This window comes from Balaenoptera borealis (assembly GCF_965194805.1).
Source record: "Balaenoptera borealis genome assembly, chromosome: 16".
Taxonomy (NCBI): domain Eukaryota; kingdom Metazoa; phylum Chordata; class Mammalia; order Artiodactyla; family Balaenopteridae; genus Balaenoptera; species Balaenoptera borealis.
Window position 1 is genome coordinate 44,225,178 of NC_138872.1, and position 24,594 is coordinate 44,249,771.

A 24,594-nucleotide genomic window follows, 5' to 3' on the forward strand; every position below is an offset into this window, starting at 1 on the left:
GCTTTCACTGCCGGGGCCTGGGTTGAAGCCCTGGTTGGGGAACTAAGATCCCACAAGCCTCACAGCACGGCCAAAAAAAAAACCAAACAAACAATTAGATATATTTAAATACATTAAAATAGTAAAATTGTGTATTGAAAAAATATTGTAAAGTCAAAAAGTAATAATAAAATGGGGGAAAATGTGCAACACATTCTACCACGATAGCCAATTTCCTTAATATATAAAAATCTCTTAAAATCAGTAAGAAAATGACCATAATCTTACAGAATAATTGGCAATGGACATGAACAGATGTTTCACAGAAAAGGAAATACTCAGACACACACACACAAGATGAATTAGATCAGTGCCTAGTAAAACTATCAGTTCTCATTTTTTACCTGACAGAATGGCAGAGCAAACAGCTTGGCCATGGCTGTGTTGATGAGGGCTTGGGAAGCAGGCACCAGAGCTGCCAGTGGAGTTGTAGGGAAATCTGGCAAAGCAGCCACAATTTAAAATGTTCTTGCCCTGCAGAGCAAAGCAAACCATCAACAAAACAAAGAGACAGCCTACTGAAGGGGAGGAAATATTTACAAATCATATATCTGAAAAGGGGCTAATATCCAAATTACATAACAAACTCATATAACTCAATAGCAAAAAACAAAACAATCTGTTTAAAAATGGGCAGAGGATCTGAATAGACATTTTCCCAAAGAAGACATACAGATGGCCAACAGGTACATGAAAAGATGCACAGCATCACTAATCATTAGGGAAATGCAAATCAAAACCACGAGATATCATCTCATGCTTGTCAGAATGGCTATTATCAAAAAGACAAGAGAGAAGTGTTGGCAAGGAGGTGGAGAAAAGGGAACCTTTGTGCACTGTTGGTGGGAATATAAATTGCAGCAGCCACTGTGGAAAACAATATGGAGGTTCCTTAAAAAATAGAAAATAGAACTACCATATGATCTAGCAATCCTACTTCTGGAAATATAGCCAAAGGAAATGGAATCACTAATTAGAAAAGATACATGCACCCCAATGTTCATAGCAGCATTATTTACAGTAGCCAAGATATGGAAGCAACCTAAGTGTCCATTGCTGGATGAATGGATGAAAAAATGTGAAATAGTATTCAGCCACAAAAAAAGAATGAAATCTTGCCATTTGCGACAATGTGGATAGACCTAGAGGGCAGTATGCTAAGTGAAATAAGTCAGACAGAGAAAGACAGATACTATGTGATCACACATGAGGAATCTAGAAAACGGAAGTCACAGAAACAGAGATCAGACTGGTGGTTTCCAGAGGTAAGGCATGGGGGGGGGGGTGAAATAGATCAAAAGGTACAGACTTTCAGTTATAAAATAAAAGCCCTGGGGATGTAACGTACAGCATGGTGGCCATAGTTAATAATATTGTACTGTACATTTGAAAGTTGCTAAGAGAGTAGATATCACAAGAAAAAACATTCTGTAACTATGTGACAGATGTTAACTAGACTTATCAGTGATCACCTCACAACATATACAAATGTGGAATCATTATGTTGTACACCTAAACTGATACAATGTTATATGTCAGTTGTACCTCAATTAAGAAAAGAACAGTTCAAGACATGATGTCGTGTCTTGCCTGGGGAATCCGTTCCCGTTCTGCATGAGGTGGCATGACAGCAGCAGGCAAACCCTTGCGGGTATTTCAAGTGAAGTCCTTCCCGAAACTCCTCCAGGGGTCTCACAACTCTGTCTTCTGGAAAAGTGTCGCTTCTTAAAAGGACTTTGCTCCCACCAGGGCCCCGATCTTCACAGGTGCTTGTCACCTCGAGCGGTTCCCTAGATCAGCAAGGCTTCTCCTTCAACCACTCCATTTATATCACCCTTAAGACTCGTCCATCTCCTCCAGGAGGGCAGGGAAAATAGCCCAACTCCACACAACACCCTCTCAGAACTGGACCCCAGAAGTCAGGGCAGGGTCTCCCAGTGGGACGCCTCAGTGAGTCACCTAAGACACAGAGCTCCCGGCACATTTTCTATTTTCTCAAGATACTTAAACCCGTGAAGACAAAGGGGAAGTAGGTTGAACTATTCTGAGTATCAAGAGGGTACATTTCATATTAGGGAGTAAAAATCAGTTTAATTCCATTATTTGCTAATTTATGTTGATCCAAGCCTCTCTACCATCATTCAGCTTAAGGTGCAATTTAATTTAGATTTTAAATTCCTTATTAAAATACCCTTCTAAGAAGCACCCTAAAACAAAATAAAGCACGTTCCTGCAGTTGGGTCCGCAATGTCAGGCCAGCTCACGCACACGGGTGTGGGAGTGCAAACAGCTGGACACCGTGGGGTTGTCATCCAGACTGGGAGGCTGTTCTGAGTGAGGGCGGGAAGGTGGGGTGCGGGACACACGGGCAGGGCACGTGGGTGGGAGCCTCTTGCCCACGCGTGTGCATCACTCACGTGTTGGGATGTGCACGTGTGGCTATTTTTAAAAAACAAGAGCCTACTTCATTATCACAAAGACACTCAGTGAATGACTTGCATATTCTGCTCAGCTCAAAAACATTCCATGACTTATTTGGGAATCTCTTGGGAAACGTCCAGTTGTTTACTTTTTCAGATGTGAGATCACCAACCTATAAACAGACCAAATCAATTTTCACTTCTGCCTTCATGCATTTTTGATTCCTTGCCTCTGGAGTCCATTAAGTATCTAAACTGTTAGGTATCATGGAAGGAAGGGGCTGGGAGGCCCACCAAGGCGGGGGTACTGGGTGGAGGGGAGCTGGTTTTCATGTCCTTGTCAAGTAGAGCCTGGAGCTTTAGTGCTGATGTGGCTTTTTGTCGGGGGGAAGCATCTTCCTGCTCTGTCTTTTCCTGCTGTGTCGCATGCAGACCTCTGCCCCCTACCCCAGTACTGACACTTCAGGCAAACCACAGGGCAGAGGACAGCTGGCTCCAGTTTCCAGTGTTTGCATGCTGGTGGCCTCCCTCCAGCCCTCTAGAGTTGGGGTTGTGGCGACGCCCCGACCCAGACTGGGTCAGGACACCCAGGAGGGGGTGGGGACTCCCCGTGTGGCTGTCCTACAGGCTCAGTGCTTCTCAGGTTTTACACCTGCATCCCTCTCCTGGCCCTGCCCACTCGGGGGTCAGGGCTCCGTCCCCACAGGCCTAACACATGGGCTTATTCAGCAGTCACGTCACTCTGGACCCGCTGCAGCCCTGGGAGGGGTCTGTCCAGTCTTTGTCCGGCCCGTGACCCCCTTCCGACTGTCCTGGATTAAAGCCAGATCCTTGCTGAACACACTGCAACCTGGAGCTCGGCGCTCGCTCCAGACCCCACGGCCGCCGGAGGTGATGAGCCCGGATCCTCACCCGGCAGTGCCGCGAGTCACAGTCGAGGGGGCTCTGCCCTGCCAGACCCCGGAACAGCCTGGGCCTCCACAGGGCCAGTCCCGGACAGGGGACGCCAGGAGGGCCCGACGGGGGCTTCTGTGTGTCCTTCTGCTGTTGTCTCCCCAGGATGTACTGACAGGATTTAATCCTGCCATCACATGTCACCCACTTGGGCAGGTTTTTGTTTAAACTTTGGTGAACAGGGACCTCAGGTGCCCAACACCTGGGGTGGAGGGACACGGCTGGCGCTCACCGAGAGGAATCAAAGGAGCAGAAACCCTGGAAAACCCTTTATTTCAAGTGGAACCCATGAGGTTCAGCTTATTCCGTGAACTGTGCATATGCCACAGGAACGGCTGCGGGCCTGGGACACGTAGCATCCTGTGCACAGCTCAGCCAGCATCCTGCGAGCCTGCGGGGACGGGCCGTGAGAGGGCGCATCTGGGGCTTCGGCCCGACTGACACCGCTTGGCTGCAAATGGCTCAGGGCAGCGATACATCCACTGGGCTCAGAACACAGCTGCTACACGAGCACTCAGCACCACACAGACATCACTCACTCACAGACACAGATATCTCACAGCAGCTCACGCTCACGTTTAGACGGCTTCGAGAAGCCGGGGAACACGGGCCACAAAGAGGCATTTCCTCCAGCCCCTCTTTCCAGTCTCAGCGCCAACCCGCCAGCTAACCCTGAGCCACCCGAGGACCCAAGGAAGCGGCTTCTGGATGACGTCACAGTCCACACCCATGCAGGAGATGCCTGGCCCGCCAGCCCAGGGGGCTCCCGCTGGGGGCAGTGGGATAAAGCAAGACTCCCGTCACAGGACGTGTGCCACAGCCGCCCCAGCCCTGCGATGGGACGGTGGGGACAGCAGCTGTGCCACCCTGGCCTCGGCCTGTGCCCTTTACCCTGTCTGGTCACTGCCCACCGGGAGCCAAGGCCTGGGCCGTGTTCCAGCACGTCCAGGGGCCGGTCTGTGAGGTCACGGGGAGGAGGGTCTCAGCCTGTGCCGTGACCCCCTCCCCGCACACTGGGGGTCCCAAAGGGGCCTGTTCTCGCAGAGACAGTGCTTCTACGGGGACGGCCGGCAGCTGGGCTGCTACAAGGTGGGGCTCTTCTGTCGGCTCAGGGAGTCGATGTAATGAAAAGTGGCCCCCAGAGCCCAGCTGGTCTCCACGTTGTCAATCTTCCGGGTCAACTTGAAAAGACAAGGGGCGGGGGGGTGGAAGGGAGCATGTGCGTGTGAAAGGCGGGCATGTGCTCGCGACGGGCGGGGGCTGGGGGCACCGGGGGAGTCCCCACCTTCAGCACTTTGTCCCCCGGGAAGCCGAGCCCTTGGAGCAGCAAGCTGACGTAGGTGAGATCCAGGCACAGGAAGGGGCTGCGCGGCGGCTGGGTCTCCGCCGTCCGGCACACTGTGGGGGAAAGGGCTCCTGGGTGGGGGAACAGGGGCAGCCGGACTCCACCCACCTGGGGCACCCACCCCACCAGGCCCTGTGCCACCCGGGGCCTCACTGCTGGTCAGAGCACAGCACAGGCAGGGACTTGAGGCCAACCCGGTGCCCACTGCCCGCCTCCAGGCCCCATCCCTGCACCATGACCCTGGACACCTCTCCTTGGCGTGGACCTGGGCCGTCTGGGGACTGGAATCATCCACCAGGCTGGCACAGAACACCCCACCCCTGTTCACGACGGGGACGACAAACCAACCCACAGCCTCTGCTCGGAACCTTTTCTGGCTGGTGTCTGGGAGACAAACCCAGAGGTGACGAGAACGATTTTAAAAAAGCCTTTTTTCAGGGGAGGGAGAGAAGGTGTTTCTATGGAGAAACATACAGAGTTTAACCCCTTTGACCCGCAACTGGGAAAGGCAACCAAAGAGCAGAATCTACAAGCAGCCCGTACACCCGGCCATGGAGGAGCGAGGGGAGTGGCGGCCACCGGCCACACCCCGGGGGACAGCTCTCCGTCCCCTAAACTGGACTCTGCGGTGCAGGGGCCCCTGGCAATTGTGAATCTGCTGGGACACTTTTGGGAGTTGAGGTCACCCGAGGCACAGAGAAAGAGTCAGAAAAAGTGAAATCAAGGGGGTCTGTTCCTCACAGCCCTGGGACTAAAAACCCCATCTCCACCACCCGGGCCACCCAGGACGCGGTGGGCCTGTGCTCTGGGCTACCTCAGCGGCCCCTACACACTCTCACGCCCCCGAAGCCTCGTCCGGTCGACAGTCAGGGGCCGACCGGGAGCTCTGGGGCTGGCGCCTGCCTCACGCCCGGGTCAGCGTCCTGCCTCCAGGCCACTCACCGTACTTGGCCGCAGTCTCGAAGTCTCCGACCACGAGGCTGCCTCCCTTCTCTGCATCTGTGGAGGAGACGGGGCACCCAGTCTGCACCAGCGCCGTGGAGCCGAGACGGCACTGAGGCCCCCGGGCCTGCGCCTGGGGTACCCTGGGGGTGGGGGGTGAGACGCGGGCGGCCGCACATCTGGGCATCAGCGTGCAGACGAGCGTGCCTTGGCTCCAGCTATGGGGAGCCCGCAGACCAGGCGGCCGAGGGGCAGCTGCTGGGGTGCCCCAGAGGGAGGGGCCTGGGCCTAGGTGAGGGGTGAGAGGTCACCTTCCGCCTGGACCGGCTGGCTGCCGTCCACACTGGGCCCAACAGTGTAGCCCAGCAGGCCCCAGGGAGCCGGAAGCTGATGGCTTCGGTCTCTCCAGGGCGGCTTTCTGTGGACATTCACGTTCTCACCCTTGCCACGGGCAACACGTTCTAATATCCTCAATCTATTTCCTCAAAAGACATGTCCGGTCACGACCCACTGACGTGACCTCACAACCCTCTCAAGGGTTTCCAGTTGGTCTGACCAGCACCGGTCCCAGACTCACAATACCGTCTTCTGTCCTGAAGGCACCGCGGGCTGGGGAGGGGTCAGGGTGATAACCCCAGGCTCCTGAGGGCGATCTGAGGGGTGGGCTGAGCCCTCCTGCTGGCCTGGGTGCCAGCGGCTGACGGTTTGAGAATCACACAGGTGAAAGGAGAATAAACCGACAGCGAGGAAGCCTTCCTGCACCGAGCGGCTCAGAGAACTGACTTATTTATAAAAAGGGGGCCTATTACTCTCTACTCAGTGACACGTCCCCCGCCCTCCCTCTATTTCTATCACCCTGATGTGACTGACGGGCCCTCCGCCCAGGGACCCACACCCAAGTCCCTGCACAGCCCAACCAAGCCCCACCCTTACCTATGAGGCCCACATTTGCAGCAAGGTCATAATAGTAGGAAAAGGCATAAAAATCCACGTCCTTCACTTCCTCTGTCCTGTGCACTTTGTTTCGGAGGATCTCAGACACTCGGCGGGCACACAGCTGGTAGAGGTTCCCCGCTGGGGCGAAGGGAGAGCAGACTCAGCGGTCAGTGGGCTCTGGGCGCCCGACCACACAGCCCAGGGTGACTGCGACCTGGGGGTGCTCACCAGCAACTTTTCAGGGGCCACGCGCTGCGGCCAGCCCAAGGGGAGAAACTGTGAGCACAAAAGGTGGCCAGAGAGAGTGCGGCCCGACCCTGAAGGTCACGCGCCTCCAGCTGGGCGCCTGCAGCTGCCGTGACGCAGCCCAGTGGGTCCACCCCACACTCACCCTGCCAGCCCGTGCTGAGCTCGAGTGTGCACTGTCCCACCCCATCTCACCAGCCGCCTGGGTGGGGCCTGCACCTCCCTCCTGTCACAGATGAGGAAGCTGGGGCCTGCAGGCAGCTTGCCAAGCTCACAGGGCTGGTCACTGACTCCTTGTTCAGAAGGACAGCGACAACACAAGACTGAGTCAGTGGACATGGACGGCCCACAGCCCAGAGCTGGGCCCAGTTCTGATCTTGCCCCAGCCCTGCTCCACGTCTGACGGCAGCTCCATTTAGCTCTCCCAGGGCCCTGGGAGCTGCACCCTTGCACTTGGGACCTCATCTCCCTGCACTCTCCCTCGTCTGACCCGTCACACCACCTCTTCCATGCTCCTTAAACACAGCAGCCGCCTCTGGCCCTTTGCATGTGCTGCTCCCTCGGCTTGGAGCTCACTTCCCATTTCTTCATGTCTTGTCTCAGGTATCACCCCATGAGGCCTTCCCTGGTCGTCTTTAGACCGCAATCCCCCCCTGGCACCCCCAGCCCCCTTCCGTTTATCACTGGATAGTAAGGAACATGCATTTGTTCTCCACCCTGGGTTCCTGGCACAGAGATTGTAAAGCCTCGTGAGACCCTGAGTGGTGAGGGTGAGAGAGGCGTTTTGTGATTCATAATAAGCCCCTTTCAATCCTCCTGGGTTGTGCTAATGAGGTGACTCCTGGTGGGTCCCTCAACAGCTTCAGGATGGGAGCTGGTGATTAGAGGGCTGAAACTTTCAGCCCCACCCCCAAGGGAGTGGGCAGGGGGCTGGGGATTAAGTCAGTCACCAGCAGCCACTGAGTTAATCAGTCCCTCTGCCATGAGCCTCGTAAAAACCCTACGCGACGGGGCTCAGAGGGTTTCCGGGTTGGAGACACGTGGAGGTGCTGCTCCTGGGGGGAGGGTGCTCCCGGGGGGAGGGGGTGCTCCTGGGGGGAGGGTGCTCCAGGGGGAAGGGTGCTCCCGGGGAGGGGGGCTCCCGGGGAGAGGGGGGCTCCGGGTGCCCTCCCCACACGCCTGCCTTGTGCCTCTCTCCCATTTCACTGTTGCTCAGCTGTGTCCTTGATAAGAAACCAGTGATAGGAACATGTTCCCTGAGTTCTGTGAGTGCTTCCAGCAAATTATCAAATTTGAGGAAGAGGCCGTGGGAACCCCTGATTTGTGGCCGGTCAGTCAGAAGAACGGGGGGCCCAGCACTTGCAAAGGTCGGGGGGGTGCCTCATCTGATGAGGGCTGCACTGACTCTGGAAGTCAGTGTCGGAACGAAGTGAATCGCAGGACACCCTGCTGCTGCCAGAGGACTGGCCGCTGTGGGAAAAACCCCACACGTTTGGCGTCAGAAGTGCTGTGAGTAGCAACAGCCCTGTCACCAGAGGCAAACCTCACGCCCACATACCCAGCCTGGACACAGTATTTCAGCATCTTAGAAGAAACTCAAAGAGCACAGAGCCACGGGACCCTGTGGGTGAGACAGGCCTGGGGCTCTGCGGCCTCTCCGGCCCTCGCCGGAGCACAGGCGGCAGGTGTGGGAGGAGAAGCCATTTCCCACAGAGCTGCCAGGCCCACAGCCGTGCCTGGCTGTCTGCTTGAAGCCGAGGGACGTCCAGATCCTCCCTCACTGGAGGCTTGCTGGGAAATGGGGTCCCTGGAAGAGCGGCAGACAAGGGAGCCCTGTGCAGGGACCCCGCAGGAGCCGGGGGTTCCAGAACCGTGTCCGCTTGCGGGCAAGTACACACTTGTCTGAGAAGGAGGCTGGACGGTCCCCCTGCTTCTCTGAGGTGTCCGGAGGGAAGGGGCTGCCGTCGACCCTCACGAGCCACCCACGGAGGATAAACGCGCCGTACCTGCCTCCTGTCCCGAAACCCTGTACGTTACTTCAGCGTGCTCCCACTCTCCTCTGAAACCGGGAGACAAACAAGGGCTGACCAACTCTGCTCCATCCTCAGCTGAAACAGAAAGAGACAGAGGCGGATGAAGAGCACTGACCGTGGTGGGGTGAGGGCACGCCTGGAGCTGAGACGGGGCCCGCTGAGGGGAGGCCGGCAGCACTGAGTGTCTCAGGTCAGCGCCGAGGGCCTCGGAGGGTCAAGGGAACACGCTTCCTTTTTGCCGCGGGATGGACTTGCGGAAGCGTCCCGAGTCAGCTTCGGGAGGCAGAAGCCCCAGCAGAGCCACTCCCAGCTCACGGCCACAGAGGGGCTTCGGGGGTCCAGGCGATGCTCATGACGACCCCAGTGGCTCCCCGTGGGGGCAGCCTCCAGGGCCCCAGGATGCCAACCCTCGGGGACACGCCTGCTGGCGTCCTGCCGAGTGGGTCCCTGTCCCCCCACCCCGATCCTGGCCTGGGCCCGCCTGCACCAGCGGAACGTGCAGGTCACAAGGCCGTGGGACCTCAGGAGGCTTTCCTTCCTCTGACCCGCCAGGGAGAAGTGCAGGCTGCTCTGCGGGGTAGAGGCCAGACACGCGTCCCAAATGCCACCTCACAGGACCCCAGGGACCCCAGCAGAGGGACCGCCGAGTGGATGCCTGTGCAATCCTGAGATAAGACGACTGCTGTTTGCAGCTACTCAGGGCAGTGGGTGGTCTGCTGAGCGACAACGGCTCACACGGCAGGAGACGCCTCCCTGGGGCAGCGAGGGGTCTGCAACCCTTCTGGCAGCTGTCACAGCCCCACAGGAAGACACACGGCTCCCCGCCGCTCTGCCGGGTCGGGGTGCAGGAGGGACAGGACCCTGAGGCCGGCACAGACGGGCAAGTGGGTGCCTGCCGTCCTCCACTGGCTAACAGGTGTTTTCTGGCCCAGAGTGTGGTCGTGAGTGTTTCTGAGACGTGGACGCGTTTTTGGTTTGCAACAAAGGGGCCACTGTTATGAGGTTAAACAACAGGATTCGAGATAAAGGAGCTGAAGCAGGATGTGCGTGGAAAACAATTCCAGTGGAACATTCCCGCTCTGTCAGAACGGCCAGGCCCTGGAAGAGGCAGCAGAAGTGCTGGGCTGGGGGTGTGCGTGGCCGAGAACACGCGTGGGCTTGCTCACGTCTGACCGAGGCCTTCGGGGGGACAGGCCGAGGCAGCCTCAGAGCAGGGCCCCCGCTCGCCTCGGGCATGTGGTCCCCTGAACGTCCCAGGGGCTCGAGCGCCCGCCAGCAACGCCTGGCTTGTCCCAAGCCAAGCATGTCAGGGCAGGATGGCACAGAGAGGGCCTGGGAACAGACACAGGCTTCGTCCCCAAATGCCATGTTTGGAGGAGGGCAGAGCCCGTTCCAAGTCCCCTCGAGAGCAGAAGAACACAGGGGACGTTCTCAGGAGCCAGAACCTCCCCTGAAGCCCCCCTTGGAGCCCCTCCCATGCGCCCCGTGGTAAATCCTTACCAACAAGCCAACTCCGATCACACCCAGTTCCTTGGGTTCCTAAGAACCCCCTGCAACTCAGTGATTCAGAAACCGCTTCACTAGCATATTTCTTTAAAAGTAACTGAGAAGGGCTTCAGGGGCCCACCAACAAGGTCTCGGTGGGGAGGGCGCCCTCTGGGGCTCCCGAGTCGTGTTGGCCGGGAAGGCTCTGAACACTGTACCCCACTCACCAGGCTTTCCCTCCTCGCCGCCTAGAACCGCCAGCCGCGCCGACATCAAGCCGAGCCCCAGGTAGCTGCGGAGAGAGAACCCAGGTGAGCGGAGGCCGCCCTCAACTCCGCCTCCAGCACGTTCACCAGCCTGGATCCAAAATCGGGGGGCAGGAGGAAACTCGGGGCAAGGCAGCAGCTTCCTGCTTCTTCCAGGAGCTCCCTCAGTGGGGATCAGGACATCCAGCTCCTCAGCGCAACAAGCGAAGGCTCTTACTTGGTGGGAGCTCCTCCAGGAGCTGTGGACACCGGCGAGGGCGACAGACAGGTCCCCACCTTTATGGTGTGGACGAGCCTCACGGAAAGAACCTATTAAAGGCGCCACGTGGCAAAAAAGACGGCCCAGAAAATTCCTGCACCATCTATGGACTCTTCTCCACTTTCCCATAAATCTCTTCCAAGGCAGAAGAGAATAAGTACAAAAGAAGAAATGTAATCTTACTACAGGTGAATTAAAAAAGGAGGGAGAAGGAAGAGGAGGAGGAAGAAGAGGAAGAAAGAAGGAGGGAGGGAGGGAGGAGGAAGGGAAGAGGGAGGAGGAAGAGGCTGCAGGGGGGTCCACAGCAGGGATTTTGGGACCGAGTCTATGGCCCAGCACCCTGGTCACTCCCCAGGCGGGAGGCGGAGGCTGGGGGAGGCCTGCAGTGCTAAGCTGAGCCACATGCCTGGACGGTGGACCTCTCCACCCTCAGTCCTGAAAACAAACCTGTAGGAGTAGAGCCTGTAGGTCCTATTAAACATCTGGAGGGATGTGAGGAAGCCGGGCGGGGAGGTCTGAAGGGTGCCCTGGGGAAGAACACAAGGGTTAAAGCACCTTTCCTGCTGACCTTTCTAGAAAATTGTCCCCCACTCCCTCAATTCATTTGAAAGAACAGGGATATGCACAGATGTATTCCATTAAATTAGCCTTTCATCAAATCACATGCTGTGAAACAGCTTGGAGCAAGCAGTGAAACACTTTGTCTTTCCTCTTTTCTTTTGGCTGCACCAAGAGGCATGTGGGATCCTAGTTCCCCGACCAGGGACTGAACCCACAGCCCTTCCAGTAGAAGCGTGGAGTCTTAACCACGGGACCGCCAGGGAAGTCCCGTGTCTTTCCTCCCTGTGAGTAACATTTACCCATTCTGGGAAATACGGCCCAACCAGAAGAGCTATGAGTAAATTTAAGGCTATTCCATTAATGCTAAGTTTTCTTTTTATTTATTTATTTTTTTGGCCATGCCACGCGGCATGCGGGATCTTAGTTCCCCAACCAGGGATTGAATCCATGCCCCTTGCACTGGAAGTGCGGAGTGTTAACCACTGTACCGCCAGGGAAGTCCCAAGGCTCTTCCATTAAAACTAAAACTAATAGTAATAATTTAAAAAGTGGCAGATGAGGAAGGTACTTTTTAAAAACAGCACGCAGTCTCAACTGGAAGCGTTTTCGTGTCCCTTAGAACAGCGGTCCCCAACCTTGTTGGCACCAGGGACTGGTTTCATGGAAGACAAGTTTTCCACGGACAGGGGAATGGTTCAGGCGGTAATGCGAGCTCCGGTTCAGGTGGTGATGCGAGCGATGGGGAGCGTCAGATGAAGCTTCGCTTGCTGCCCGCCGCTCACCTCCTGCTGTGCAGCCCGGTTCCTACCAGTCCGCAGCCTGGGGGTTGGGGACCCCTGCCTTAGAACATCCACCCTGAAAAGGCCTGCGGCTCTGTCCCATCTGAGTCAGACTCCGGCCCTTCCCTGGAAGCCCTTGCGGGGGTGGGGAAAAACCCACCCCACACCCTCTGCCCCAAGGTCTCCAGGTAGTATCTAGTTTATCACCCAGCTGAAGACCAGATTTCTATTTTTCTTTTTTCCAGGCAGAGTTAAAATCAAACTAAGAAGCATTCACTGCGGGTGATCTGACCCTCAGGAGAGAAGCTGAGTGCACAGACCTCCCCCGGGGCTGAGGCTCCCCCATGGGGCAGGTGGCCTTGGGGGCGGCGGTGGGTTACCTCGAATCTTGGGAGGAAGGTGATCTGGGTGGACCCTCCGCCCAGGTCCAGCATGCCCACGTTGCTCCTCCCGGGGGTCTTCAGACTGCCTGCGGCACCCAGAGTAAAATCCACACAGCAATGCCCGTTAGTAAACAGACAGAACAGCAGAAAAGGGGAGGTTAGAAGCCAGGCCCTTCCGTGGAAAGAAGAACAAGACAGACAGAAGCTGTGGCCACTTGAAAATGTCCATGTGTGTTTGGGGGGCGTGAAGGACAGCTGCCCCGGTGGCGGCTTTCATCTGAACGAAGGACAACCTGTGCTCCTGGGGCCTGGGCTCCTGATCTGTCACCTGACATGGCTCCCCATCCCCGGGCGGCAACTCCTACAGGAAACTTCCTTCTTTCTCATCCATGTGTCTGACACACTGGTCTTGTCCGTAATTACAACAAAGGGACAAAAATCCACATCCTGAGAGTAATCTAAGAAAAATGACTCCTGGCCACCTGTTCCCTGTTCTACCTACAGCAGGACTTCAATTATAAGGTGATCAGCATTCGCGTCACGTTCAATATTGACTAGTGTGACTCAGGGCTTCTCTCAGGAATGAGGACGGTGGCCAGGGGACGCTGCCGTGGGAGCAGAGGCAGAGCTGAGCCTTTGGCGAAGGACCCCCTGCATCTCCAGCATTTGCATCTGCAAGCCCGGTGCCCGCCCCACCCATCCCAACACTCTACTTCGGGTCAGCAACCCGAAGGGGTTATTTTAGCATGGAAATGAGGCCCCTGCTCTAAAGACCTGTGTCTGTGAACTGCTGGCTTTATGATGAAGGGAACCCACCTGTTAGGAAGTTCACGGTGATCCACGCGGAAACACCTGCAAGAGAGGGTCACAAACAGCATCTGAATCACCTGAGAGGCTGTAAACAGCAATGGGGACTCATGACAGCTTTCCGATTTCAGGAGCGCAAGGAGACCACTTCCTCACAACTCTCAGCCTCCAGATCAGCTACAGAAACGGGCGTCACTCACAGAACCATCCAGCTGCTTCTGGCAGACTGCTCTAGAAGACACCACACTAAAAATCAGAGCGCTCAGCCAAACTGTCACATCTCTTGGTCGCACTCTTTATCAATTGCCTCTTTTTGGAAGAGGTGGGATGAGAAACAAATGTTCCCTTTCCCTCCACCCAAATAAACTCTTAAGGTCACGTTTAAAGTCAGGGGCTGGTAAGGAACCTTATGAAGTGATTCTCTCTTAGAATTAATGCAACAGCAACGTTCTAACACATCAGCAACTGGGGATTCTCTCTAAATGTTCTTAAAATAGAAAAGATGGGACTTCCCTGGTGGCGCAGTGGTTAAGAATCCGCCTGCCAATGCAGGGGACATGGGTTCGAGCCCTGGTCTGGGAAGATCCCACATGCCATGGAGCAACTAAGCCCGTGCGCCACAACTACTGAGCCTGCACTATAGAGCCCATGAGCCACAACTACTGAGCCCGTGTGCCACAACTACTGAGCCTGCGCACCACAACTACTGAAGCCTGTGCACCTAGAGCCCATGCTCCACAACAAGAGAAGCCACCACAGTGAGAAGCCCACGCACCGCAACGAAGAGTAGCCCCCGCTCACCGCAACTAGAGAAAGCCCACGCGCAGCAAAGAAGACCCAACACAGCCAAATTAATTAATTAATTAATTAATTAATTAAAAAATAAAACAGAAAAGATGATTTGTTTTCAGAAACGTGATCTATGCCAGGCTTGGAGCCAGTCACGAGGAGAATCTGTCTCTACCACTGGCCCCAAGAATACAGTGCTCTGAGACGGTCAGACTGCGGACTGGGGTGGGAACGGCACTTTGGTGTCTGTGCCTCCAACCAGGGAAGGTTCCCAGCGCCATGCTGACAGCAGCCCTGCGTGCAGCCCGCCTCGAGGGGCAGCCTCATGGCACATGGCGCTTCTGGTGACTACCTTCGTCCGTCCCGTTCATGATGGAAACACAGTCGTCCCCTACGAGGAATGGTGACGCCTCAAACACTTCTTTCACCTAAATGTAAAGAGAGACAAACCTTTATCGTTTAGAATGTAAACTCACAGTCCCAATCACTGCCCTGCTTTAGGACAGGACAGGAGGGGTGGGAAGCCCCACAAAGCGGATCCCAGCCCTGGGCCGCCACGTGGCCTGGTGGGCATGTCCCTGGGAGACGAGCTGGCACGGGGGAAGCGAAAGCGGTGAGCAACCGCGTTTGGCTTTATTTCCTTCTCCATTTTTTTTTTTTTTTTTTTAGCAATTATTGATACATAGAAACTTCAGTCCCACAATCCAACTTGAGCATGTGAAGGTATTCAGTAGTTTTTATAAGGGACCTTGACAAACCTGCAACAATCTGTCATTTAGCAGCTAACAGGTTCAGAAACAGTGCAGAGGAGGAGGACTACTTTGCTGAGAACCCTTTCCCTGATTCCTGATGGTAAGAACCCTGCAAGCACATGTCAAAGACAGGCTCCAGAGCCGCCTGCGGGGAGGTGCAGGGCTTGGGCAGACACGAAGGGGCCTCCTCAGCAGTCACAGCTGAGCATCAGACCAAGAGCGGAGCCCGCACTTCCCACGAGGACGGCTGGCTTGAGCCGAAATGTCAAGAATTCAGGTCCCACGGCCTTAGACACTCGGCAAGTCCTTGGATGGAAGGAAGCCCTTCAAAAGCACAATATATTTTTAACACGAACTTGTTCTTTTTATAAAACAGATTCATTCTAGAAAACATGAATAGCTTTAAACATCCTGAGAAAGAAAGCATCATTCATCAACAACCCCTCCACCGAAGGCGACACTGCTAACATTTCGACAAGTTCCCCTCCTTGGGGAGCTTCTCCGTGGCCTGTCTGCCTGCTTGGACGTGGGCTGATGTTCCATGTTTTCAGTTATCACAAGTCACCCGCCCCGGGGTAACTGGATGAGCTCACCTTTCGCAGTAACTTCTGAGCCTTTTCTCCTGGTAACAGACGTAAACCAGCTGTGGCCTTGAGGACCAAGGGGGTGGCCTTCCAGAAGTCAAAGGGTATGTCCTGTTTAGCAATGTCCAGTAACTCCTGAATTCCTGGGGTGCTCTGTGAACATGGTGGGTAGAGCAGGGTTTGCGCTCAGCGTGCAGGGTCATAGGTGCTCCCCACCCTTTTGGTTTTATTAATTTATAAATATATTTTTTCTAATTTTCCAAATCAGCAGAAACAGAGACTCAAGAGGTGCAGGCAGGAGCGTGGGGTGGACCCTCGGCAGCGGAGCGGGCCAGGGTTCTACGCACCTGGCAGCCGGCACCCCGCCAGCCCCGCCACCAGCCCCGGGCAGCCTCAGACGAGCTGCGACGCCCCTGGACACCATGAGTGAATTCTGGGGTCCCTCACAGCACTAAAACCCGTGAAGTGCTACACCAAGGAATCACTTCACCCGCCGGAATGCTGAGCTCTCCATGCTGGACCAGGGCCCGTGGGGGGCGGGCTGGGCAGGGCGGGGGACAACTGCCATGAAGCCTCGCCGGGCGTGTGGAGGGTACGATGCTGGGGGGAGTTTAGCAATGTCTGTGGGGGACACGCACGCCTCTCACTCAGAAACCCCCCAAGAGTTCACCCAGGCAATGCCCTCGCATGTGAGGGGAACGAAGTGTGCATAAGGTGACACAGAGCAGCCTTTCCCAAACTGTGAGGTGCGAAGGGTGGGAGGTCACCTACAGGCCCTCCGGAGGGGCTGGCTCTCCAAGTGCAATGTGCACGTGCACGGCAGGACAGAGCACTCTACTTCCTGACGGGGCACGATCTCCAGGGCACACTGCTCAGCCCCGGGAGTGAAGCGAATACAGTGTGAACGTGCTCCACTGTGCGTGTAAATAGAGGGGACGAGAACACAGAAGGACAGCGAGAAACCAGGGACACTGTCCTCCTGGAGGAAGTGGGAGAGGTTCGCTGTCCACTGGGAAGCTGTACAAGTCATCCCACGTGAATGTGTGCTGCCTGCTTGAACAAGTAAGATTTAAAAAGCCCCATGAGGGGCTTCCCTGGGGGCGCAGTGGTTGGGAATCCGCCTGCCAAGGCAGGGGCCACGGGTTCAAGCCCTGGTCTGGGAGGATCCCACGTGCTGCGGAGCCACAACTACTGAACCTGTGCTCTAGAGCCCGCGCGCCACAACTACTGAGCCCACGCATCACAACTACTGAAGCCCGTGTGCCTAGAGCCCGTGCTCTGCAACCAGATGCCACCGCAATGAGAAGGCCACGCACCGCAACAAAGAGTAGCTCCCTCCCTCTGCAACTAGAGAAAGCGTACGTGCAGCAATGAAGACCCAACGCAGCCAAAAATAAATAAATAAATAAATAGATAGATAAATAAATTTATAAAAATAAATAAATAAAAAGCCCCATGAGTTTATTCCAAGATATATCATTTAATCAGGTTTAACCTCTAGAGTCACTCATTTTGATTTCTGTTTTCAATTTGTTTCTTAACCAAGCTACAAGAAACCAAGGCCGTGACTTCACTGTCTGGTATCAGGATGCATCTGTGGCAAGAATGCCACGTCACCTTCTGATTTAAGACGTGCTGGGACCAAAGGAACTGACAGCTGCATGAGGGGCTGCTTTCGGGAGCCCCCTGGGAACGCAGGTGCCCTGTGTTCGTGCAGCTCAGAAGTGTAAACGCCACCAACTTACCAAAGTCACCACTTGACAGTTCAGCTAAATTTCTTTTACACTTATTTGGTTTTGTGGATTTTGCATAATACATTTTTTTGACTTTAATTTTTTTAGTGAACATTTGTCATCTTCAATCAGAGAAACCGAAACAAAAAAAAGTTAAACTTTCAAATAATGCTTTTTCTAAGTTGCAGCGTTTGTGCTTTTAAATCACACCGTGACTTCCGGGTGGCATGCGGGCCAGCTGGGGGATATATGTGGTGTGTGTGTGTGGTGTATATGTATGTGTGTGCTGTGCATGTGTGGTGTGGTGTGTATGTGGCGTGGCTGTGTATATACGTGTGGCTGTGTGTGTGTGTGTATATGTGTGTGATGTATGTGGTGTATTTGTGTGTGCTATGTATGTGGTGTGTGTGTATGTGGTGTGGTTGTGCGTGTGGTGTGTATGTGTATATATGTGCAGTGTGTGTGGTGTGGCGTGTAGTGTATGTGGGGTGGTGGTGGGACCTCCCGTGGGTACCAGTGTCCTCCACAGACTGTCCTACACAGTGAAATGTCCCAGGTCAGCACAGCAAAGACGCTGCTCTGGGGGGACGGCTCTGCATCTGAGAGAAAGAGAGTCACTTTAACAAATCGACAGGAGGCAAATTTGATGAGCAAAGAGAGATGAGAGAACACCGTTACCTTATCAACGTCGTCAGCATAAGCAGAAAGACCTGGCTTCAGTGCTTTGAAGGTTTCATGGGTCAAGGTGGGAGTTTCTAAAGGAAAATCATGTTTTAAAAAAGGTACAAGTGTGAATACAAACACAAATACATGAACCTATACAACTATGATGAGCCACACTTTCAAGGCAGACTTCTGAAAACAGACCTTCATTGTTTCTCATCTAAACTCTGCCTCTTTAGTTTGGCTACACGATGAATATTATACTTAATGTTTTGGCCAGAACTTTTCCTATTTAAAAAAAAACCAACTTTATTGAGGTATAATTTACATACCAAAAACTACCCATTTAAAATGTTAAATTTTAACATAGTTAATTCTTGCTGATTCAACAAATAGAGAAGCAGGGAATTCCCTGGCGGTCCCTTGGTTAGGACTCTGTGCTTCCACTGCAGGGGGCATGGTTCGATTCCTGGTTGGGAATTAAGACCCTGCATGTAGCAGTGTGGCCAAAGAAACAAACAAACAAAAAAACAAACAAAAAACCCAACAGAGGAGCAGGGCAAATGATTCCAAACTGCAAATGTGAAAATCATTTTCTTAATTCTAGATAGGATGCATTATACATTCTAAAGAATATTTCATTCTTTTTTTTTTTTAAAAAGAATATTTCAGTCTTCTTTTTAAAAATTGAGTGTTTTAGATTTTTAGGGGCCTGGACTCATGTGCTTACAGCAAGGGAGAGTATTCCCAGGCACACCGAGGCCAAGGGGTGCTGTCCGAATGCAGACACAAAGACCAAGGAGGAAAAATCAGCAACAAACTTTCTGTAAGGAGGTCTCTCCAAAGAAAACACGCCGGTACATGGCTACTGAAGGATTACATGCCAACACACGCTGCCTTAAACTTAGCTTCAAAACCAATTTTGGACGTAGGTTAAGTCCAGCGTATAAATATCTAACTATTATAACAAGTTTAAAAATAAAGCAGATGAAAAGTAGATAAACGTGCCATGAGAGGTTTGAAGAGAGCTACTGAAGGCATCCGGAGCCAGCAGTTCAGTTAAACGCCCAGAAGGGTCAGCGCTGAAGCAGAGGGGAGGGACCCCGGCTGTGAGCACCGACCCACAAGGGGTGGAGGGGGGACTGGGCAGCGCTGGGGGTCTCCCCACGGGAGAAGCCCACTGGTGAAGATGCCCAAACTCCACCCTCACTCCTCCCCAGCCCCCCACTGGGAAGCCAGGCCCGCAGGCTCTGGTCCCAGCTTTACTCTCACTGAGGCCACTGCCATCTGTCACCCCTTGTTGCCTGGCCCCACTGGGCAGTTCCGTGTTGGCCTGGGCTCCGGGTCTTTGCTCATGTACCTGACTTTCCTGGACTCCCGGCTCCCACTGGTCTGAACCTGGGGCTACTTCCTTCCTTAAACTCACCCCATGTGACCTCTGGCCTAAGTCATGGTCCTAGCCACCCAACCTGCCCGGGATGCTGGGAGGGGACAGGCCACCCCAACGCCCTCTGGGATCTCAGCTGCCCTTAGGTGGTCACCAGATGCCAGTGCGAATGAGGACATCTGGGACTCCTGGGAAATGGCACTGTCGACAGGCTCCCCAGGGAGTCCCAGGCCAGGGGTGCAGCCCACCCTGAGGGCCCATGCTTTGCTGTGAGACGGAGGCCAGGGGAGCGCGGCCAGGGCTTACTACCCGGTACCTCCAGGCTGCCGGCTGAACTGGAAGACGTGCACTCGGGTGCCAGTGCTCCCCGCGTCGAACATGATGCCGTAGAAGAGCTCAGGCCCGCGGGCAGCTGTCCCCGGGGGACTGCGGGACTGCTGGCCCCTCCGGGTCCCCGTGGCCACCTCGGGGATGCCGAGGAAGGCCTGGGTGGCGGAAGCCCAGTGCCACTTGATGTAGGCAACGTAGATGAACAGGCACACGAACAGCCCCAGCGGGTACGCCACCTTCGTCATCCTCAGGTTCCCATTGTTTGGTATTTTTCTCATTTCCTTGTCTGCTGAGGACTGTGCCACAGTGGCTGGTGGAACTGGAGGAGAGGCAGGAAAAACCCGTTAGGCTGCGAGGTTCTAGGGCGAGTCAGAAATTCCTGCACTCAGGGACAAAAAATTCCTTCAACCAGAACTTTTTCCACAGGTCTGCATTTTTCCTGTGGAGTCAGAAGTTTCATTTGATCCTCAGAATGATTCTGGAAGGTGGGATCCCCATTTTGCAGAAGAAGAACTGAGGTTCACAGAGACTAGACAACCTGTCCAAGGCTGCCGGTCCTGCAGGTGCTGACCTGGGCCACAGCCCCACAGCCTGAGGATCCCCTCTAGGTGCTAGCCCAGGCAAACGGCTCTAAACTCGCCGCTATTTTAAAAGCCACGTGGGCATGGTGTCCCCAGACCTTTCAAGGTAACAGAGATGTACGTGCAGTCCATTCTCTCCACTCGCACTTTTTCTCCCACGGTGGTAACTTACTTTTAAAGGTTTAAAATCCTGTCCCTTGGGGACTGCAGAGCCACAGACAGATCAGAGAAATGGCTCATTCTCCTGGGAGTTTCACAACAGATACCTCTTGTCATTCATATACATGTTCCTGCCGAGAAGGAAATAATGCCCATGTGCTTTCAAAGCCCAGAGCAAAATAAATCAATTCAGCACCCCTAGTTTTGGTTCAATGCACCCCAAAATAGAGGCACTTGCTCAGTGGAGGCACCGGGTGGGAACCCGAGACTTCAGAGGACGAGAAGCGAGGAGCCTGGTTCTTGGGGCTCCCCCTTCCCTTGGGGACGTCCACCATCTGTCCACCCTGGCTGTCAGTGTGGGAGGTGGAGTGGACGCCCCGGGGGGAGGGAGACAGGCACGTGCCGGGTGGGAAGCAGGGCGAGTGCCTGTGGACCAGAGCCCTGGGGGTGTGTGGGCCGTGCTCAGGACACAGTGATGGTGGCGGGGGAGGAGGGCTGGAGGACAGCGTGAAGGCCCTCACAGGGGAGGGGGAGTGGGGGCCAGGCCTAGAAGGGCAGGGGGCAGCCTGTGGTGGTCTCACGCCAACCCCAGGCTGTCTGGGGGTAGGAGAGACGGAACAGTGGCCTTTGGGGGGAATCCAGCCCTACAGCCACACCTCGATGGCCGCGGCTCCTGGAGCACTGTCCAAACCTTGGGCCAGCCCTGTGCCCCTGCCAGGGGAGAGGCCCGCCCAGAGGCCCACCATCCAAGCTCGGACGGGCGGGGGGGGGGGGCAAGACAATGCACCCCTCCCTGAGCACAAGGGGCCTCAGGGAAGGCTCTCTCAGCAGCTCCCTCCCCAAGACTCGCCCTCCCCAGCCCCAGCTCTGGCCCCACTTTACTCTCAGAATAACGTCATACCCCTGCCCAGGCCTGGCCCCCGTCGGCCTCTGCGCTTAGTCTCTACCTCTCTTGCCCCTGCTCAGGTGGGCCAACCTGGTCCTCATCCCTAAGCCTCGGCTGACAAGCTGTCATCCCCACCTTCCCTGACCACCTCCACCCACTATGTGCTCCGTGACTCCCTGCCCCCTCCTGACCAAGCACCACCATTATCTGTGATAACCATGAGTCTGTGGGATTTCTTCCTGAAGGTCTGTGTCCCCTCGAGGCCATCAGCCCCCAAGCGCAGGGACTTAGCCTGTCTTGTACTGCTACAGCAGTCTGGAACACAGGCCTTTATCTAGGACAGCCTTAAATATCCTTTTTTTTTTTTTTTTTTTTTAAGCATCCTATTTCTTTGGTCCTTTATCCACACCCCTGCAAAACCTACCCAAGATGCTATGCTCACTGCCACTCTGAACCCTGCAGCCGGAGGCTTTGTGTTCCTTGGTGCTCTCCACTCTCACTCCCTGAGTAAGCTGCATGTGGAGTTGTTCATTTGTGTCTCCCTTCCCTCTGGTGAGATGGTGCCTCTCTGGAAGCAGGGACCAGTCCAGTCATCCTGACCTCCCACCCATGACACAAGGCCAGAGCCCAGCAGCTGCTCAGCCATCACTTGCTGGTGAAGAAAGCGAGCTGATGACGTAGCAGTTCACCAAGAGGCATGGATGATGCTTCAGGACCCGTGTGATGGCCATGTGGGACGGGGCAGGAGACAGCAGTGACCAGGTTTTCTACATGTCGAGTTTGAAATGACAGCAGGACATCAGTCAGAAACAGAACTGAGCCTTGTGAAAGATGACAGGTTTGGGGTTGGCGCTTGAGGAAGCCATCCCCAGGCAGCCAGCTCTCACCCAGCAACAGGCCCTGTCAGAGGTCTCCTTTGGTTAGGTTATAGTAATCCAAAGTTTCCCACTGCTAAGTGATCATTTAACAAAAAAGTATTTCTCGAGAAAGTTCTAAAGCTACTATTTCCAAGGATGACTAGTGAGGACACAAAAACAATACTAACATCTTACAACTCTGAAAGCGTTTTATAAAATCTTTTTACATAGTCAAATTTTATCATGTCCTATGTTAGTCTAAGAAGCATAGCATACATGATCAGACTAACAGGTAGTATATTAAATTTCGCGGCAAAGGTTGCTCTTAATTAAATTTGTCTACCCATTTAAAAAATACCCCTTTAAATATGCTAGATCCTGTTACCAGAGGCCCACAGGCTGGCACTTATATACCACACGATATATGATGACTTACTTCCATACAACAGAACACAGGACCAAGGCCCGGGAATGTCTATAAACGGACTTGCCTGGGATCACACAGCTGGCACGCAGCAAGGCAGAGGAGTTTCTGGCTTCTGTCTCCAAATCAAATGTGCTTCATCACTTCACTTTCCCTATTCATATAAGACTACTTCAGACGACCAAAAAACACTCATGTGAAATTACATACACATAATCATTCAAGTTACACACCAAGTTCAGGGTGAAATAAACAGAGGCCAAACAGAACATAACTCTGAGGGGGCACAGAGCCAGGAACAGCCCGGCCCACAATCACCTCCATGGCCCTGAGGCCCAAGCCTAAAAGCCAGTTTCATTCCATGGGGTAAGGTGCTTGTCCAGAGCTAAGGAGGGGCAAATCACAATTCTGTGACACCACTAACACCACAGTGGCCCTCCCCAGAGGATCACCAAGGAAAACAATTTTAGATGAGTTTTGTTCTTTAAAGGAGAGTCTAGAACAAAGCTGTAAGGAAAGGTAAGCCTGGAGGGAATGAGGAGTAGGCTGGGGGTTGGGGGCAGGATGTAGGTGCACAAAGGCAAACAGAGGTTTGGCTGAGCTAACCTTACTCTCAGCGGGCTCCTGGGGCGGGGGTGCCTCCCTCTGTCAGGGGGAGGCGGGGTCAGAGAGGAGAATCTCGGTGTGGGGCTGTGGCAGTGATGTCCGGACGGGGCCCGCCCCATCGCCCGACTAGCTTTCCAGGAGCTGGGGACGGCAGCTCGGCTCTCGAAATACAAGTTCTATCCCAAGGTTAAAATACCCAAAACGGCCTTGCGTGCAAATGACTGCCGCACATGCTTAAAACCTATACAAAATTAAAGCACATGAACAAATACTAAGTCTCCTGGTAGGTTTAAACGGGCTTTTCTCCCCTGCCTGTCCTGCCCCTGTTGGATCTCCTGCGCCCGGCACAGAGCTGGGAGCGGGTCAGCAGACCCTGGCTGAATGAATGAAGACAGCAGGGCTACAGGCTCCCTGGGGGTGGAGACTCTGTCTTGCCCACTCGGTGCCAAAACACCGACCGCGCCCCTCACTGGTCAGCGGAGTCCTGGCTGCCAGTGACCCTGAGGCCGCCTCCAGGCGCTGCCGCTTAAGACCGGGGAGTTGCCAGGCGCTGGGTCTGCGCCCCGGAGGCCCCCGGCCCTGCTCCGCCCCGGCCCTTCTCCAGGGCGCAGCGCACCGTGCCCGGGGGTGCCCACGTGCATAGATATCCCGGGCCCTGCGGAACCCGCCGCTTACCCTGCAGGGCCCTGTGCCCCACCCACGGAGCGAAGTGCCAGTCCCCGGGGAGTGCGCGGACCACGGAGATCGCTTCCCAGCGCTCCCGCCCCACCGGCTTCAGCGTGGCCTCCACCCCCGGGCTGCGGGAGGAGGATCTAGAGGCGGGGCTTCGCCCCCATGCACCGCGCGTCAGCCCAGTGCGCAGGCGCGGTGGTGCGGCCCACTGCACAGGCGCCGTGGCTCCTCCCGCCCGGGTCCACCGGCGGTTCCCTCTAGCCTGGAGCCTGGAACCTGGAGCCTGGCCGGTGTTGTGCAGGGAGTGGGGTCTCGGCCGTGTGGCCCCCGCTCCTGGCCCCGCTTATAGGGTCCCCCGCGGCACGGCGGAGAGGGCCTTCGTCGTGCCTGGCCGAGGAGTCAGCCCCGCAACCTCACAACGTTGACCTTGACCAGCTGTGGAAATTTTGGTTTTCCTTGGGCTCCCCCCCGCCCCCCCACCTAAAGTCCCTCTTTTCCCTGAAGGTAACGCACGATAGAAAATGCCACCACAACAGGACAGGCAGTGCCACCAAGCCCCTCCTGTTCCTGACCCCCATTTTCTTGTCTCTTCCCGGAGGCCGCCAAGGTTGCCGGCTCCTGCCTGGGTCAGTCGTCCATGCGGCCCCGTTTACTCAGGGTCCTGCTGGCAGGGGAGCCCACATATCCCCTCGGTCAGTCTCCTCTCCTCACCAGAA

The 24,594-nt window shown here is 55.0% G+C and overlaps 1 protein-coding gene across 12 annotated transcripts; it reads right to left on the minus strand.

Moving 5' to 3' along the window:
* Nucleotides 1-3,670: 3,670 nt before the first annotated feature.
* Nucleotides 3,671-24,594, minus strand: ENTPD6 (ectonucleoside triphosphate diphosphohydrolase 6; the record flags this gene model as incomplete). 12 transcript variants are annotated; one of them, XM_082359139.1, is made up of 16 exons in its annotated part: nt 23,882-24,034; nt 22,613-22,754; nt 20,447-20,564; nt 19,680-20,012; nt 17,992-18,068; nt 15,590-15,733; nt 14,597-14,672; nt 13,465-13,500; nt 12,646-12,734; nt 11,373-11,452; nt 10,628-10,692; nt 8,889-8,990; nt 6,634-6,774; nt 5,701-5,757; nt 4,699-4,811; nt 3,671-4,594 (listed from the first exon to the last, which is right to left on the minus strand). In XM_082359139.1, exons 4-16 carry the CDS (start codon nt 19,969-19,971, stop codon nt 4,496-4,498), a joined length of 1,371 nt encoding a protein of 456 aa, XP_082215265.1. In that variant the 5' UTR covers nt 19,972-20,012; nt 20,447-20,564; nt 22,613-22,754; nt 23,882-24,034. The 12 variants fall into 12 exon arrangements, with proteins under 12 accessions (XP_082215265.1, XP_082215266.1, XP_082215270.1 ...); XM_082359144.1 differs by adding an exon at nt 23,207-23,447 and having other exon boundaries at nt 4,591-4,811; nt 23,882-24,048; XM_082359140.1 differs by lacking the exon at nt 15,590-15,733 and having other exon boundaries at nt 23,882-24,054.